This window comes from Diadema antillarum, unplaced genomic scaffold (genome assembly GCF_040938485.1).
Source record: "Diadema antillarum isolate AM-2024a unplaced genomic scaffold, OU_Dant_1.0 seq00000838_RagTag, whole genome shotgun sequence".
Taxonomy (NCBI): Eukaryota; Metazoa; Echinodermata; class Echinoidea; order Diadematoida; family Diadematidae; genus Diadema; species Diadema antillarum.
Window position 1 is genome coordinate 170,190 of NW_027271714.1, and position 15,404 is coordinate 185,593.

At 38.7% G+C, this 15,404-nt stretch overlaps 2 protein-coding genes across 2 annotated transcripts; one reads left to right on the forward strand and one right to left on the reverse strand.

Moving 5' to 3' along the window:
- Positions 1-894: 894 nt before the first annotated feature.
- Positions 895-2,914, reverse strand: LOC139740149 (galactose-3-O-sulfotransferase 2-like). Its single transcript, XM_071650738.1, has 2 exons — positions 2,813-2,914; positions 895-2,322 (listed from the first exon to the last, which is right to left on the reverse strand). The coding sequence occupies exons 1-2, from the start codon at positions 2,831-2,833 to the stop codon at positions 1,141-1,143; spliced, it is 1,203 nt and encodes a 400-aa protein (XP_071506839.1). The 5' UTR covers positions 2,834-2,914; the 3' UTR covers positions 895-1,140.
- A 2,897-nt stretch (positions 2,915-5,811) lies between these two features.
- On the forward strand, positions 5,812-15,014 carry LOC139740155 (acetylcholinesterase-like). Its single transcript, XM_071650743.1, has 8 exons — positions 5,812-6,201; positions 7,003-7,165; positions 7,794-7,871; positions 8,703-8,821; positions 9,253-9,420; positions 9,874-10,233; positions 12,721-12,986; positions 14,831-15,014. Exons 1-8 carry the CDS (start codon positions 5,812-5,814, stop codon positions 15,012-15,014), a joined length of 1,728 nt encoding a protein of 575 aa, XP_071506844.1.
- The last annotated feature ends 390 nt before the right edge of the window (positions 15,015-15,404 follow it).

The following is a 15,404-nucleotide window of genomic DNA, read 5'->3' on the forward strand; positions in this document are numbered from 1 at the left end:
CATGCAAGATGAGTGTGCTACGTTTGCATTTTTGCGGATTAATGGCTTTTATCAAGGACAAAAAAGAAACGTTGGCAAGTTTTTTTTTTCAGAATTATTAGTTTTCCCCACGTCCCAGATCTCAAAGATTTGAATCCATGATACATGAATGCATGTGGTATGGATGCTGCATGTCTGTGTACAGATTGCTAGGGGTGATGTTCAGTATTGTGAAGGTTCGTTAATCCGAAAAATTAATGAAAATAAGGGACGTTATTCCGAAGGTACGTTCGTTATTCCGAACGCACAAACTCCCAATACCTAGACGTTCGTTAATCCAAAAAGAAAGGAAAGTGCTCGAAAACAAACGTTCGGAATTACGAACCTTCTTTCGTTTTTAATTACGAAATGAACCTTCGGAAAAACTTTTTTTTTTCGTTATTAACGAATCTTCGGAATAACAAACCATATTTCATATTCGGATCAACAAATCTTCGGAATGACGGACTTAATTTGTACATTTTCGAAAATATCTGTCAGCTATTATGAATAGATAATTTAACTCTCTCTGACATGCTTATTTCTTTGAGAAAAGAGTCTATGGTTCTATATGTTTCTTATGATATTTAAAACCTTTCATTTTTCTTTCCATGAAACTTATCATTCCATTGATCGAGTATTAAGTTAAGGGATCGTATAGTTTTGGTTGAGACCAAATTTCAGGTTTCTAACATTTTTCTTTTTTGTGTGGTAATGAGAAACCTATAAAATATGAAAAATCATGCAATTCCAAGAGGAATCCATGGTTTATTTGATGAAAACTGGTTTTGAAATGGCCGAGATATCAAAAACAGAGCGCTATCCTTATAAAAGGTTGGACCCAACTTTTAATACGATCGCTTTGTTTTACTTTGCTTTTGGATGTCTTCGCCATTCCAGAATCGATTTTCATCAAATATTATTAATGAACTCTAAATTTCTCTTAGATTGGTACACGCTTGCATGCTCTGCACTATTTCATGAGTGGTTTCTTCAAAAAGTTGAAAACCCAATTCTCATCTCCACCAATACTATACCATCCCAACAATATTTTTCCTTTGCAATATATGTCAGTTACTATATTCCTTGTCGTTTCATGCCTTAATCCCTCGAAGAAAGAGTTCAAATATCACCCTTTGTTCCATTTGTCTTCGTGCTCTGACGATGCACCACCTTTTCATTACTCACTCCATCGAGATTTTGACAAAATCCAGTTGAATTTGTCACCGAGTAGGCATACACTTTTCTAAACTTTGTCTTTTGGCTCTGCAAACCACACGTTTTCTGATGAACAGACAGCATATCGCGAAAATGTATTAGGTCACTCTCAAGCTTGCTGCCATACTCGGCAAGTTTCCGCCACAAGGTCTGGTTGAAGTGCCGGTAGAGTGCGACGTCGGCCATATTCCACGCGCTGATCTTGACTCGCTGCTTTTCAGTGATCTCCGATTTAGCGACTCGCTCGTTCGCCCGGATGTACAAGATGTCGGAGAAGTCCCACCCCATGAGACGTTTTAAAAGCAACAGCGACTCGTCAAAATATTCCAGTAGGAGAACTAGGTCGAGTTCGCGGTCCAAAATGCGCAGAGTGTCGCTAATCACCATTTTGTTCGTGTGAATCCGGTCGTCGGCACTCAAGTCGTACCACTGACCATTTCGTATGTAATATTTACAATTTCCGCGAAATGATTTCACATACGAAGTAGTACTTCGGAAGAATTCGTCGATTTCGGAAGATCCATTTTTCCCTTTGATTTTCGGGTTACACTTGAAAAAGAAGAATGTGGACTCCCACTGCTGAACTGGATGGCGGAGAATTGTGATGTACTTCGTGTCCGGTCTCATGACAACTTTAAAGAATTTCAGACTGGGGAGAAACCGGCAGTGTGCAGTCATAAAGTCGTAATTCCTGTAGTTGGCATAGTCGCCATCTTTGACACCGATTGGTGGAAAAACTTCTCTTAGTCTGGTTGGAATATGTTGAAGAAACTGTCCAATTTCGAAACGGTCTTTCTTGTACAAAAGGAAGGATAGGTTGCGTGTGTAACCGTATCGGTTTAGAATGTTTCCAACGGTAGTACTTCCAGTCTTGTGTGTTTTTACGAAGAGTAGAGACGTTCTCGGCTTAAAGGGGGTGCTGGAGTTTGAAGGGGAAAGTTGGCTGATGGCCGTCGTCGCTGGGTCGTTGCGGCGCGGTACACCTTTTGGTATGCCATAACGAGGAAGATTCATCTGGGACGATTGGTTGTGCAGATGATACGACAACACCAGAACACCGACCACAAGGAGAAAGAGGAATAATCGCTGATCGATAAAAGAAAGAGAAGGAGAAGACCGAAATGATGCATGATTATTACTAATTTACTGTTTTCCATAAATGCAGCATCAGACTATTATTATCGGGAGGGGTACGTATGTTCAAGGAAGGAGGGGTAAATGGCCTTGAAAGAGACCCTTTTTCCTGGTCCGCACCACACACTCATACATGCAACCAAACTAATTAGTAGACTATCATAGAACCTTCTTGTTATGCGTGCAATCATAATAGAAAAGTTTGCCACACTTCCCGGGCAATGATGATAAAAAAATACTTATATACAGTGATCAATTCATTGCTTATTTACGTCGATGTAGGATAATTTGTCAATCAGTTGCAATGAAAACATCTCGAAGGAAGAATTTCATTTCATTTCATATACGCATGATAATGTTGACAAAATTTGATTTAAACAATTTCATGACCTGCAAACGGAATAAAATCAAATAAAAGAAGCTATAGTAGAGTCGTTAATACCTTCGTTACCGCATTGTCCATCTCGTCATTTCGTTTCCTATGTAAACTGACTGTCCATTCTTAGCAATATTGTTCAATCTGCGCGGGTTCAACGGGCATTCATACTGCTTAGCACTCCTGCAAACGTACTATATTATACGTACTTGTCTATTATAGCCAACACCTGTAAAGGTCAACGCTCAAGCTGGTATTTGCATCTCAATGTGCGGGGATCCATCACGTTTATATTAGGAATAAGTGCTTCTGATAAAGCGTCGTTAGACTTTGTAGTTTCAGCGTGTTTGTTTACCAATCAGTAATTGTACAACATGTACAATGTGGACGTCACTACATTACTTCATCATGCTCATGCGTCTAATTATTTGCTCACAGCTACAGCTACAAGAGAAACGTGTTGTGTACATCATGCAAAAATAGAAATGTAGATTCAATTCCTGTATATCATACTTCTGAAGTGTAATGATCATACTTTATTATCATTTTAGACATGATAGACATACAAGAAGGTTACAGTCATAGCCGGTTTATTGCTATCTGCTGGGTCATATTGTGATTAGAATTATAATGACTGAAACGACTTCTGAATTATGTCTACTCTCGGATCAGGTGTGGTAGAAATGATGTCATTGTGTGAAACTACCTAGGGCACAAGTGGTTTGGGTTGATGAACGTCTTGCATCACAGCAGCGTGCGGATATGTATCGTGTACAGACACATAATCTGCCAATAAGATGTTATAGTGTATAATGCTGAATCGTCAAAGTGCACATTCCCTCGACTTGCTTCTGACATAATTTCAGTTGAAGATATACTACCATCCGATCTCCATCGTGTCGTCTGAAGTTTATTCTTATCTTGTTTCGCAGAAAGTGGAATTCCCTTTACATTTATTTTCACTTATTCTTTATCTTGCTTCACAGACTATGACATTACGAATCGAAATGCCTTTCCTATTCAGCGATGACCACATACCGAAAGAAACAAATTGCATCGAATTAAAACATAGAACAGCCTTTCCTAAACTTTCACAAATGTGTCCTTGTATAGCATTTCACTGAATTTACAAAATACACACAATAACAAAAATGTATTCCCCTTAATCAAACTGATGTAACTTCTTAACGTAAATGCTTAGAACAACAAAAAAATGTTAGAGTGCATGGTTTTTCGTCTTAAATTCGCTAATTTCTGTTTGAAATTTTGAGTGATCTGTTACGACAGGCATGAGTGAGGATAAGTTAAACACAAAAATGGCAACTTTAAAAGATCATCAACAACTGCACTTAAACATACATGAGACACAAAATTGGTCAAAATCTAGTTTCACATTAAAAACAAAATGACTTTTGTGTCTTTTGAAAAAAATGACAATTTTGTCTGTGAGCTCACTCACTCTCTATATGTGACCCTGCACCACAAAACAAACAAAAAATCGCCAGACATGAAATTTTAGTTAAGAGCATATTCTGAAAGAGCAGACTCTAATCTTTAAAATGATGTATAACTCAAATCAAATGGACTCTCCTAACCTATCTAAAAATTGAAAAGAAAGCACACACTCAGGAAAAGTGTGAACTGAGAAAAGAGGTTCTGAAGTACAGTGTTTACTCAAGCGCTTAATCTTGTCTGTGCGATGAATGGAACAAAAAACATGATGTAAACCACTGGAGTAACAACAATAAAGGGATTATCAGATAAAATTGAAATTGAGCATGCCTTATTAACACACTTTGTCCTTAATTAATGCCAACTTTCAAAGCAATGGCATCATTCTTTCAAAAGTTATAGGAGTTGAGAGTGGAGAGTGAGTACAAGCTTTTTAAGAAATGAAAAGAGGACTCTAAAGACACACTCAATCACACTATTCTGCAAAAAAAAATGTTCGAGATAAACTGCTAGAAAACACACTTTCCTGCCTGTTTTATGATCCCAAATTTTAGCATAATGTAGAAGAAGACTTGCTCTTCCTGAAAATATGAAAAAGTCAAGATCGGCTCTTTTGACCTATTTCACCTATTTTCAGTTCTCACACAAAATCAGTGCGTGCGACTTTTTGTTCGTTGTGTGATGCACGGTCACATATACTCAATAGTTCATTCTTATTTTCACATAGATGCCAGTCAATTTACAGTGTAGATACACCTTTGCCAAATTATTTTGTGCAGAATTTCTCCGTCAAAATTGAATTATTCTGATTAGGGAAAGAGTGACTTTTTGTTGCTGCGTGTATGATTATTTGGGGCGGCACAAATAGAATACATCCAGTCGCATACCTACACAATCCCTATAGCCGTGAATTGGGACATTTATTGTATTCATGGACTGAAAACACAATTTGCATTGTCCAATAGCACAGAGCTAAGTCTAGAACAAAATTATTTTGCTTTATATACTACGTGCAAATTATAAATAAAGATATTCCCTAACGACTTTTCCCGACGACTAAGCATTCTTTCAAAGTCAACTTAGACAATGACCATAACTCCCAACAACAAAAAATCGGTCTTCATGAAATGTAAGTTGACGAAATGTGGTCTTGGACTTTGTGGATTAAGTTTAAGTTACACATATTTAATGCGATGTTACATGTTCGTGGCTGTTACATCAGTGTCGTCGCATTATTGTGATTATTGTGCGATGTTATTGAACTAGGAGTGGATAGCATTATCAAGTCAGACGATAATGATTTGTAACAGATGTTAGGGTTTCCAAGCCTCAATATTTGGAGCAACCCTTGTTAATTTAATGTTAACCTGGGAGTACATTATCTTTTGCTTGTCAGTCAATTGGCTTAATTCACTGCCACTTTTCCCAGACATCTTCTTGGATGTGACGTCACATCAAAGTCTATTAGCATTGCCACGCAGACAATATCCTATACATCCCTGGATCATCTTGTGACATTCGACATTCTACCATTAGCTCGACAAGACTCTTCTACGACTAGAAACGCTCTTCATTAATTTCGAGTGCAAGTCAGCAACTTACCTTATGATACGATGACCTCTTCGACTTTGATATCCCACCTGCTGTTAGTAGTGACAGCGTGGCTGGCGTACGGAGTCGAGGCCGAGACTCCTCGAGTCACGTTGCCGCATTCGTCGACGGTCGTATCCGGCATCACCCTCGACTACGAGGAGACCGAGTACCTCCGCGTGAGCACGACCTTCCAAGCGTACCTCGGCATTCCGTACGCGGAGCCGCCGGTGGGCGACCTGCGCTTCGAGAAGCCCGTGAAGAAGGGTGACCTGGGGAACACGTACTTGGCCGTGAGCGACCGGGCAATCTGTCCCCAGTTGAGCCCCGTGGACGACTTGCTTCCCATCCCGATCTTTAGGAATGTGGACGAAGACTGCCTGTACCTCAATGTGCACACTCCTTCTCCGAGGGTGAGGACACCTTTAAAGTAAAACTCAACTTCATCCTCATTACATGTTTACTGTATTAAAAAAACAAAAACGTTGAATACACGAAAAAGAACAGTGAAATAATCATCTACAATAAGAGAAATCAATTTTCTTTCATGTATTGTAAAGGAAAATCGCATGTTTTTACGCAACTGACAGTCATCATGCAAATAAGATAAGGCGATAACGTGCTCACCTCACAAGTCTTCTACTACTTCTTAGACAGTTGGAGTAAAAAGAAATTCAAAGATTGTTGTTTTTTTGGTCAATGATCTAACTACTATAATCTGCTCTCCTTTGAAGGTCCTTTTTGCTGGGCCATTACAAATCCAAAATACCATTTTGAGTTTCATAAACTTTTCTTTTTACAACATATCAAAGACAAACATTGAGAGAAGATTTGTGTCGAGGATAGTCGGAAAATTGTAAGGAGATATCTTTTCGTCACAGTTTCCATAAAACATTTGAAATTGAAATTCTAAACGGTAACGGGTTAGAATAAACCTTAGTTTTCTCATTTCAATTTCAACTTGAATTTCAATTTCAAACTTCATTTTCATTTTGTCAGCAGGTTAAGTAATATACAGCTGTAATTATAATTGGAATTCGACATTCACTTGGTCCATAGAATGCACAGATCTAACAGACAATATCTTACGCAGGTTTACAAAAAAAAAAATAAATAAAGGGGGGGGGGAGGATCTATTCATAACTCAAGTCTGTGTTGGTATAACGAGGATAGTTCATCCTAAATTCAGCACCCAAAATTGATTCACGTTTCAGCCGACCGGCGCACCTGTCTTAGTTTGGTTTCATGGGGGAATGTACACCGTGGGTGCGGGATCTAGCTTCGTGTACGAGCCTGTCCCCTTGATGGCATTCACTGAGGACTTTATCGTCGTCACTGTCAACTACCGTCTCGGAGTCTTTGGCTTTCTCACCACAGGTAGTCAATGGCCTCGCACTCATCTTAACACACGTGCTTAACATTGGATTTACTTCATATCTATAATTTGACTTAATACAATAGTCAAATTTATCATATTGTTTCTTGCACAGTCTGTTGAAAAACAAGTGAAAATAAAGTTTGAATTTGAATTTGAATTTGAATAGTAGACTCAATCAATACTCAAAGATCTCTCAGTTGATAAAAAGTCATGGGATTCCAACTGAACTAATTTTAAGCACGACACAGTGATAACGGTCAGAATTACACTAGCATGACTATAGTGATATATGTTGTAAAATAGATGAAGCGATTACATAGAAAACTTAAAGATACATTTTCCTTATGAAATACTGTAAACTAATCAAAGGCTTATATTGATTGTTTGTATCTTTGCTGGTTCATCCGGGTAAAGAACAACACAAGCTTTCTGTCTTGTATTTATGTTCTTGTGTGTGTGTATGATTGCGTGATCAATGTTATTCCGGGCGATTATAATGAGATAACAAAGACAACATCATACCGATAAACTCCCCCTCCCCTCCCCCAGTCCATAAATAACTATACACTTTCACGAAATGTAGTGTTTCTATAGATGATCAAATACCTGAATGCCATTTCTTCCAAGGTGACACCACTGCTCCTGGTAACTACGGCATGTTCGACCAGGTTATGTCACTGCAGTGGGTTCAAGACAACATTGAAGGTCAGATCATTTTTAACAACCGATCTCTCACTATCCCATCATGTTCTTTTCTGTTTCTTCTCCATTTCTTCAGAGCGCCGTTTCTTTATTCTGTTACTTTTTATTGTATCATAAACGGCGCCTGGTATACAATCACTTCGATCACTATAGGAAAGTGACGTCATAATATCAATCATAAATGCATAAGATTGGTGGTGATGATAATGACAAAGATAGTAATAAAGATTAGGAGAAAAAGCGTCTAGACAAAGGAAATATATTGTACAGTTGTGCATGTGTACAAGTGTACCAAAATACTTTATTGCTGCCAGGATGGTAAACTGATATCGTGATGTTTATACGTCAGTGCATTTTGTTTGTTGCTACATTCTCTTTTTCATATAGTGTTACCTGACTAGTCTGTCAGTTTTGCTGGTGAAAAATAGCTGAAAATATTGCTCACATTCCACGGCACGTGTCAAAGAGCTCTGGTTGTTCGCAGACGGTGTTGTAATAGTCTGATAATCTGTGAAGCCCCCTGTGGCTACGGAGAGAAATTTTGTCCCCTATTGATGACTACGTGGTTGCTGCTGGAATGCAAGTTACAAATTCATGTATTACCCAAAGACGGATGATTTCAAATTTCGTCACAATTTAACGAAGGATCTCACACTAAAATACTATCAAACATGATTGGAGAAGAAAACGTTCGGACAATACAGGGTATCATCAGTAGAATAGGAGACAAAAATGTATGACTTAATCCAGTTATCACAAAAGCAGCCCTGTGACGACTGAAATTGAGCGACGCTTTCACACCTTGTATTGTTTTCATATACGACCTCGATGTAGCTTTTGGTGGAGACCCGTCTAGGGTGACCATCATGGGCCAGAGCGCCGGGTCGGCCAGCGTCGGGCTGCACGTCTTGTCTCCTCAGAGTAGCGGCCTTTTTCAGCAGGCTATCATGGAGGTGTGTTACTTTCGTGACGTCATTCTATGAACAAAGAACAAGTTCTCGAAAGCAGTTGGTTCTAAGAAGAGAATAAGAAAATCGGTGTTCGTAATAGGAGTTAAGATGATGTTATTCAAGTCTATGTATTTTATAGAACTGCCTTTAAGAGCAGTAAAATAGAGTAAGCGCAGCTATATTTGATATATCTATATATTTATTTTAGATAATACGTTAACAGCTGTCGAATATGCAACATGTGAATATGATGCAAGTAATATTGAATGTTGTTTTCTGTTGTTTCTGGCGGGGTACTTACATATTCCCACATCATCAATGTTTGTATATGTGGGTGCGAGTCGGGAAGGGGAAGGGCGTCATTTGACAACCTGTCTTGCGCTGACTAAAAAACTTCCAAACTTCCGTCGGATTCCGATTAAATCTCTTCACAGAGCGGGAACGCCCTATGTCCTTGGGCTGTCGATACCAACATCGATCGGCAGATCGCCCTCTCCGACGAGATCGCGAAGCAGGTTGGCTGCTACTCCGCCGACAGTGAGGACCTGATTTCCTGCCTTCGAACTGTGGACGAACCAACGCTCACGAGGGCGCAGATAATAGTGAGACTCTAGTCTACCTTCAAGGCTTTTATTTGAATCTTTGCATGTGAATTAAACAAACTTTGACAGTATAAGGAAGAGATGTCTTAGAAATATGGTCTGTTTAATCATAATTGTTTTCAGGTAGAACAAGCGAGAAAGAAAGAAAACTGACGGGGGATGTCGTAATGAAATAGATAATAGTAGAAATGATTCCTTTCCCTAAAGTATGTGTGATTTCGATGTCGTACGTTTAAGTAAAAATCATTTTTATTCTAATCAGCAATATGTGTTGGTTTGCATCTATCTTCAATAAACAGTGATCAAGAGTTGATTCATTAGAACTTTATACATCAGAGTCACCTGCTTATTTGAGGATTGTACACGCTGCACAATTTTTGTTTCACAATGCGATTCTCATTTAGGAGTTTTGTTGCACACGGCTTATTCCCTTCTTCCCTTTAACAATGCCAGATATCAGCCCAATATCTCCTCAACGAGATGCTCTTCACACCCGTTGTCGATTTCGACTTCCTGCCAGACCTGCCCATCAACATCGTCCAGCGCTCCGAGTTCAACAGCGTGCCGACCCTTCTGGGGACCAACCAGGACGAGGGGACGTTCGCGGTCATGCGCGCCTTCCCCACCTACGTGGTAAGGAAAGAGCCCCCACCGATGAGTTTCAGCCAGTTTCAGGAGATGTTCCCCCAGTACCTTTACTACAGCAGCCCAACACTGACCGAGGTGGCCGAACAGTGGTACGTGGACTGGACGAAGGCCGATGACCCGTCCGCTGACCATCTCGACGCCTTCATCGACATGAATACCGATCAGGTATATGATACTGTTAGAGCGGAATGGTCAGTCGGCGAGTTTCATGCTTTGTCAGCAAAATCACTCTGACAAAACTGACAAAAAAAAAAAAAATGTCCACCGAGTAATAGATTCCCCCCTTTTCCAAGATACATTATTCTAATGAGTCAATATTGATACTCATTGAGTCAAATCCCAGTGGCCTTTCTATCTTTAATAAACTCGAGGAAAAAAAAAGAAAAAAAATACAAGTTGTTGTCCAAGGCTTCGCGTATTCCTCGCATAAATTAAAATCCTATTTCATACCGACAAGTTCAGCGTGACTTCTTTATATCTGAATTGGCTTCTTTGCTTTACACAGAGATCAAGCTGAGTAGCATAGCTGCAGCTAGACGCCACAACATTGCATGTATAGATCGATGTCGTGTCAGGTTGATGTGGTCTTCAGTCAGTGTTTCTTGTCGTAAAGAAATTTTGAAGATGTTAAAAACTTCTCTTTTTTTGCGACAATAAAACTGTCTGCGACTTTGATTACTCACTGTTTTCGAATTTGATCGCAACTATCAAGAAACATGACCATCCTAACGGAGCATAGAATTCACTACGTTCGCAGACATTCGCCGCTCACTATCAGATATCCCCTTTAAAGGTCCCTCTTCATTCATTCGTCGTAGAACATGTAAAGAGCAGAGTGCATAACCCGATGAAATAGTCCACCCATGTACGTACAACTGGACTACATAGACGACCAACCATCAGTCACCACTCATCTTGTCAAATGGAATATGAAAAACAAAACAAAACCAACAAATAATCTTTTACTACAGTTTACGATTTTTATTTTGTTACTTTTAGTTCATGAAAAGAATACTGTTTTCGTTTTCGTTTGTGTGTGTGTGTGTGTGTGCGTGTGTTTGCATATCATTTGCCATCCCTGTAAAAACAAAAAAAAAAGATATACAATCTTGTTGAAAGAAATGAAATTGATTAAATTCATTCCCTACATTGTAGGTCTACATATAGATGTACATAATATTATGGTGGGAGTCCATTGGTATAGCACAAGGTGTAGTCATGACATGTTTATTTGTCATGCAAAAGGAAGCGACATTATCTCCAGATGGCTCTTTGGAAAACAAACAATAACTGACTACTTTATCTGTTATCTACAAGATCAACATTAGATATTACATGCGCGCTCCTATGCAGTTTGTAAACATTGATACAGCAGACTTTCTTTTTCTCATTCCGATTCTCTTTATCCTTCCTATATCAATGCCATCTTGTGAAGGATTCAAGTATCTTCTTTTCGCGGCGCCTTTGTGCCTCGAGGAGCTTTTAATAGTCACCTTGTCGCTAGACAGAAAGATCCGTCTGTCCGGAGGACTCTTTTTATATTTTGCCATTAACGCTGTCCTCCTATACGGAGGGGATCCGTGAAGCCAGACGCAGTCTCCGCGGAACATTCCCCGACGGACAGATACAGACCGATCTTTCGGTCAACCTTATCGCCTTCCCTTACACGAAGAGACTTTGGCAAGTTTGCTCGAGACTTTAACAGTTATCGTTTTACTTTTTCGTCCTGAGCAAGGCGCGGCGAGCTTTAATAGATCACTTTCTATCAAGTCACTTTGTAGCCTTATTCTCACTAGCTTGATTTAAATAGGACGCTAAGTTGAGCTTTGTAAAGTCGCATTCTAGCTTGCACTCTGCAATACACATTCCATTAAGTTTCGGCAATTTAAGTCATGTCCTTGCTGCGCGTTTAGCATGTTTACGTTTCTCACCTCTCAGATTGCTCTCAGACTAATCTCTGAATTCCTTCGTTCTGAGAAAATCATATAAAACAGAACAGGTACATGATACATGAAATTGTTTTAAAACGCGTTCAGCAGCTGTGATGCTCATTCAATGTGCGTCGTATTACGGTGGGTATATGCAACAGAAAAAAAAAAAACCACACACAAAGGCAGACGTATAAATCGGATGGTAGATTTGAAACGTTGTTCTCATTTTGTTTTCACCGTAAATGGCTTGGATTTTTTTTTTTGGTCACATAACATAGAAAAGGGAACATTTTGACTCTGGTTCTGAATATGAACTGAATTCTTTCTCACGATTGAAACAAGGACTGATTTAAGGCTTCATCCACTTGTTTTTTGTTTGTTTGTTTGTTTGTTTGTTTGTTTGTGTGGGTAGGAAAGTGCGACATCTCCGTCATACACACGCCTACAAAATGAATGTTCTTGTAGAATCTTCATTTGCCGATAACAATTAGAACTATTTCTTTATTAGATTTCCTTTGATTTGCCTATTTCGCATGTATCTACAGACATTGAATCGCATATGCTCAAAATACAAGAATTGATGCAGGACTCAAAGGGTTTCAAATGCACACAATTAATGAGAACACGCGCAGAAACACAAACACACTAAAAAGCCCATAAGGACATTTCCCTCAGCATACTACTTCATTGATCTATTTTTTCCGCCATCATTATTCATTAGACTTTCGCCTGTGCTACGGAGGCGATGGCAAGAGCTCTCTCGCAGTCCGGCGCCCCGACCTTCCGCTATGAGATGACCCACGACCCGGCGTGGTCGATCATAGCGGGGATTCCGACATGGATTGGGGCGGGCCACGGAGAGGAGCTCCAGTACGTGTTCGGCTGGGCCTTCAACGACCTCTTCGGCCGCTTCGTCGGACAGACGGAGGAAGAGAAGACGATGTCGCTGCAGTTTATGACATACTGGACCAACTTTATCAGGACTGGGTGAATGTCTCTTTCTCATCTTTAATCCTCAGAACAGGCCTATTATGTAGACTTTTTGTCACACCCGAATAATTTATGCACTTAAATTCTTTCGTGATTCCAATTATGATTATCAAATGAAATGAACTCGTACTTCAACTTCAAATTCAAGTTCAATGATGATGATGTACCTTAAAAAAGTAAAATAGATCAATAGCAACCCAAGGTATGATTATTATTTTGTTTTTATGAATCCGAATAATTATACACTTAAATTCTTTCGTGAACCCCATTTTGATTAGCAAATGAAATGAACTCGTACTTCAAGTTCAAATTCACATTAGAGTGATGATGCATTTTATAAACGAAGAAACACAATAGGTAACTAGCAGCACAAGGTGTGATTATTACTTTGTGTATATGTGTAAAGTACATTAAGTTTCAATTTCGATCATTGATTAAAAAAACCTTTGACAATTGATTTTAAAAGATAAGATATCAAATCAAAGTAAGAATGAGAGGAGAGTGTTGGAGGGAAGTTACAGAGGGAGAGAGTATATAGTGACGGTCGAAGGGCAGCAGTGAGCTGGAACATGAGGCTGCACTAATGGAGACGAATGGATAGGAGACAGGGACAGTTTTGAGGAAGAATAGATAGTGAAAATCATGTAGGAGGGGTTCGGAGGTCGCTGTATGGAGAAAGAAAGAAGGGAGGAGAGGGGGAGGAAAAGATTGGAAAATCCTGGAGAGGTGATGAAGATCTTCATCACCTCTCTCTCTCTCTCCCCCCCCCCCCCTCTCTTATATCTAACCTAAATGAAACAATAATATTTTGCGTCATGCTTGGAGATGTGACGCATTTGAGTTTTTAGGAGTTAAAGGGATCGTACAGTTTTGTTTGAGACCTAATTTCAGGTTTCTAAGATTTTTTTGTGAGATAATGAGAAACCTCTTATGAAATATGAAAGAGCATGTAATTCTATGAGGAATTCAACGTTTATTTGATGAAAACTGATTTTGAAATGGCTGAGATATCAAAAAAAAAAGAGCGATTCTAATAAACAGTGTGGGACCCACACTTTATTACGATCGCTTTGTTTTACTTTGTTTTTGGATGTTTCAGTCATTCCAAACGCGATTTTCATCAAATAAACTTTGAATTCCTCTTAAAATGGTATGCTCTGTGCTATATCATAAGTGTTTTCTTGGTATCTCAAAAAAAGTTACAAACCCAATTCTCATCTCCACCAATACTGTACCATCCCTTTAATCAAGCAAACTGTATTAACGATTTGATTCTTTTGTTGTTTTGGCAATTCATTTTCTAATTGTTCATCTAAACCAACACATATATTTTGCATCTTTTTCATATTCTTTTGTCTTCTTTCTTTCTTCTACCTTTATTTTATTCTTTGTGTCTTCCTTTTTTGTCATTCTGTATCTCTATTTCTTTCACGCCTTGCAGTATACAGTACCTCCATTTCTCTATCCATTACGACCTGTTTCCTATATATCTGTCAAATAATTACATATGGTCATTTATAAGGTCAAAATAACATGTTGTATATTATAACATATAATGTCTATTATCATATTGCTTATTGTATATTACATATATTGTGTTTCATATGCTATACGTTATATATTGTATACTATATGATATATTTTATATCATAATTATATTATATTGCATATTATATATTATATATTATGCACGGTATTATATGTTATGAATACAAAATCATTATTATTATGACATATAATTTTAAACATGTATATTTTGTATGATTTTAAATGAATTTTGTTCTCCCCCTTAAAATATTATCACTCCCATCTCTTTCCCTCTCTGTCGCCTCACTGCACAGAGACCCGAATTCGGCGGAATCTAGCTACCCGCCTTGGCCAACGTTCAACGTTCCCGAGCTCAAGTACAAACAGCTGTCAGTGGGCATGGAGAACTCGCGGGCCTTGCGCATGGACAATTGCGCCCTCTGGCTCAACCTGGCGCCAGACCTCTACGCCCAGGACATGCAATATAACAATCAATAATGCACAGCTCATTTCGTCTCGCCTGCTCCAGAGTGACCCATGAAGCTTAGAAATTATAAAAACATACATGACATAACAACAAACAAATAAATAAAACAGACTAACAAAAGCAAACAGCAAACTAAACAATAAACAGCTGCTGCAATAAGTCAGTTTCATTTCATTTCATTTCATTTCATTTTATTTCATTCTTCTCCTTTTTCCAACAGAACATAACACAGAATGAATTAGGAATCATATCACAATCGTATACATACAACTTGCAAATGATATCAAATGATACAATAATAAAGTTACCTATATATGCATGTATACTTGCAAAATAATACAAGGTTATGTTTCAGTTGGAAAAAAAAAGAGAACTGAGAGGTCCACTAAAAAGCAAGCTTG

What these genes read in the sequence shown, in the direction of transcription:
- LOC139740149 (XM_071650738.1), bottom strand. Translation starts at nt 2,833, where the DNA reads ATGGACAATGCGGTAACGAAG. An exon ending in TGGACAATGCGGTAACGAAG is followed by an intron (nt 2,323 to 2,812) that starts GTATTAACGACT and finishes TTTATCGATCAG; the next exon opens with CGATTATTCCTCTTTCTCCT.
- LOC139740155 (XM_071650743.1), top strand. Translation starts at nt 5,812, where the DNA reads ATGACCTCTTCGACTTTGATATCCCACCTGCTGTTAGTAGTGACAGCG. An exon ending in CTTTGGCTTTCTCACCACAG is followed by an intron (nt 7,166 to 7,793) that starts GTAGTCAATGGC and finishes ATTTCTTCCAAG; the next exon opens with GTGACACCACTGCTCCTGGT. An exon ending in GGTTCAAGACAACATTGAAG is followed by an intron (nt 7,872 to 8,702) that starts GTCAGATCATTT and finishes ACCTCGATGTAG; the next exon opens with CTTTTGGTGGAGACCCGTCT.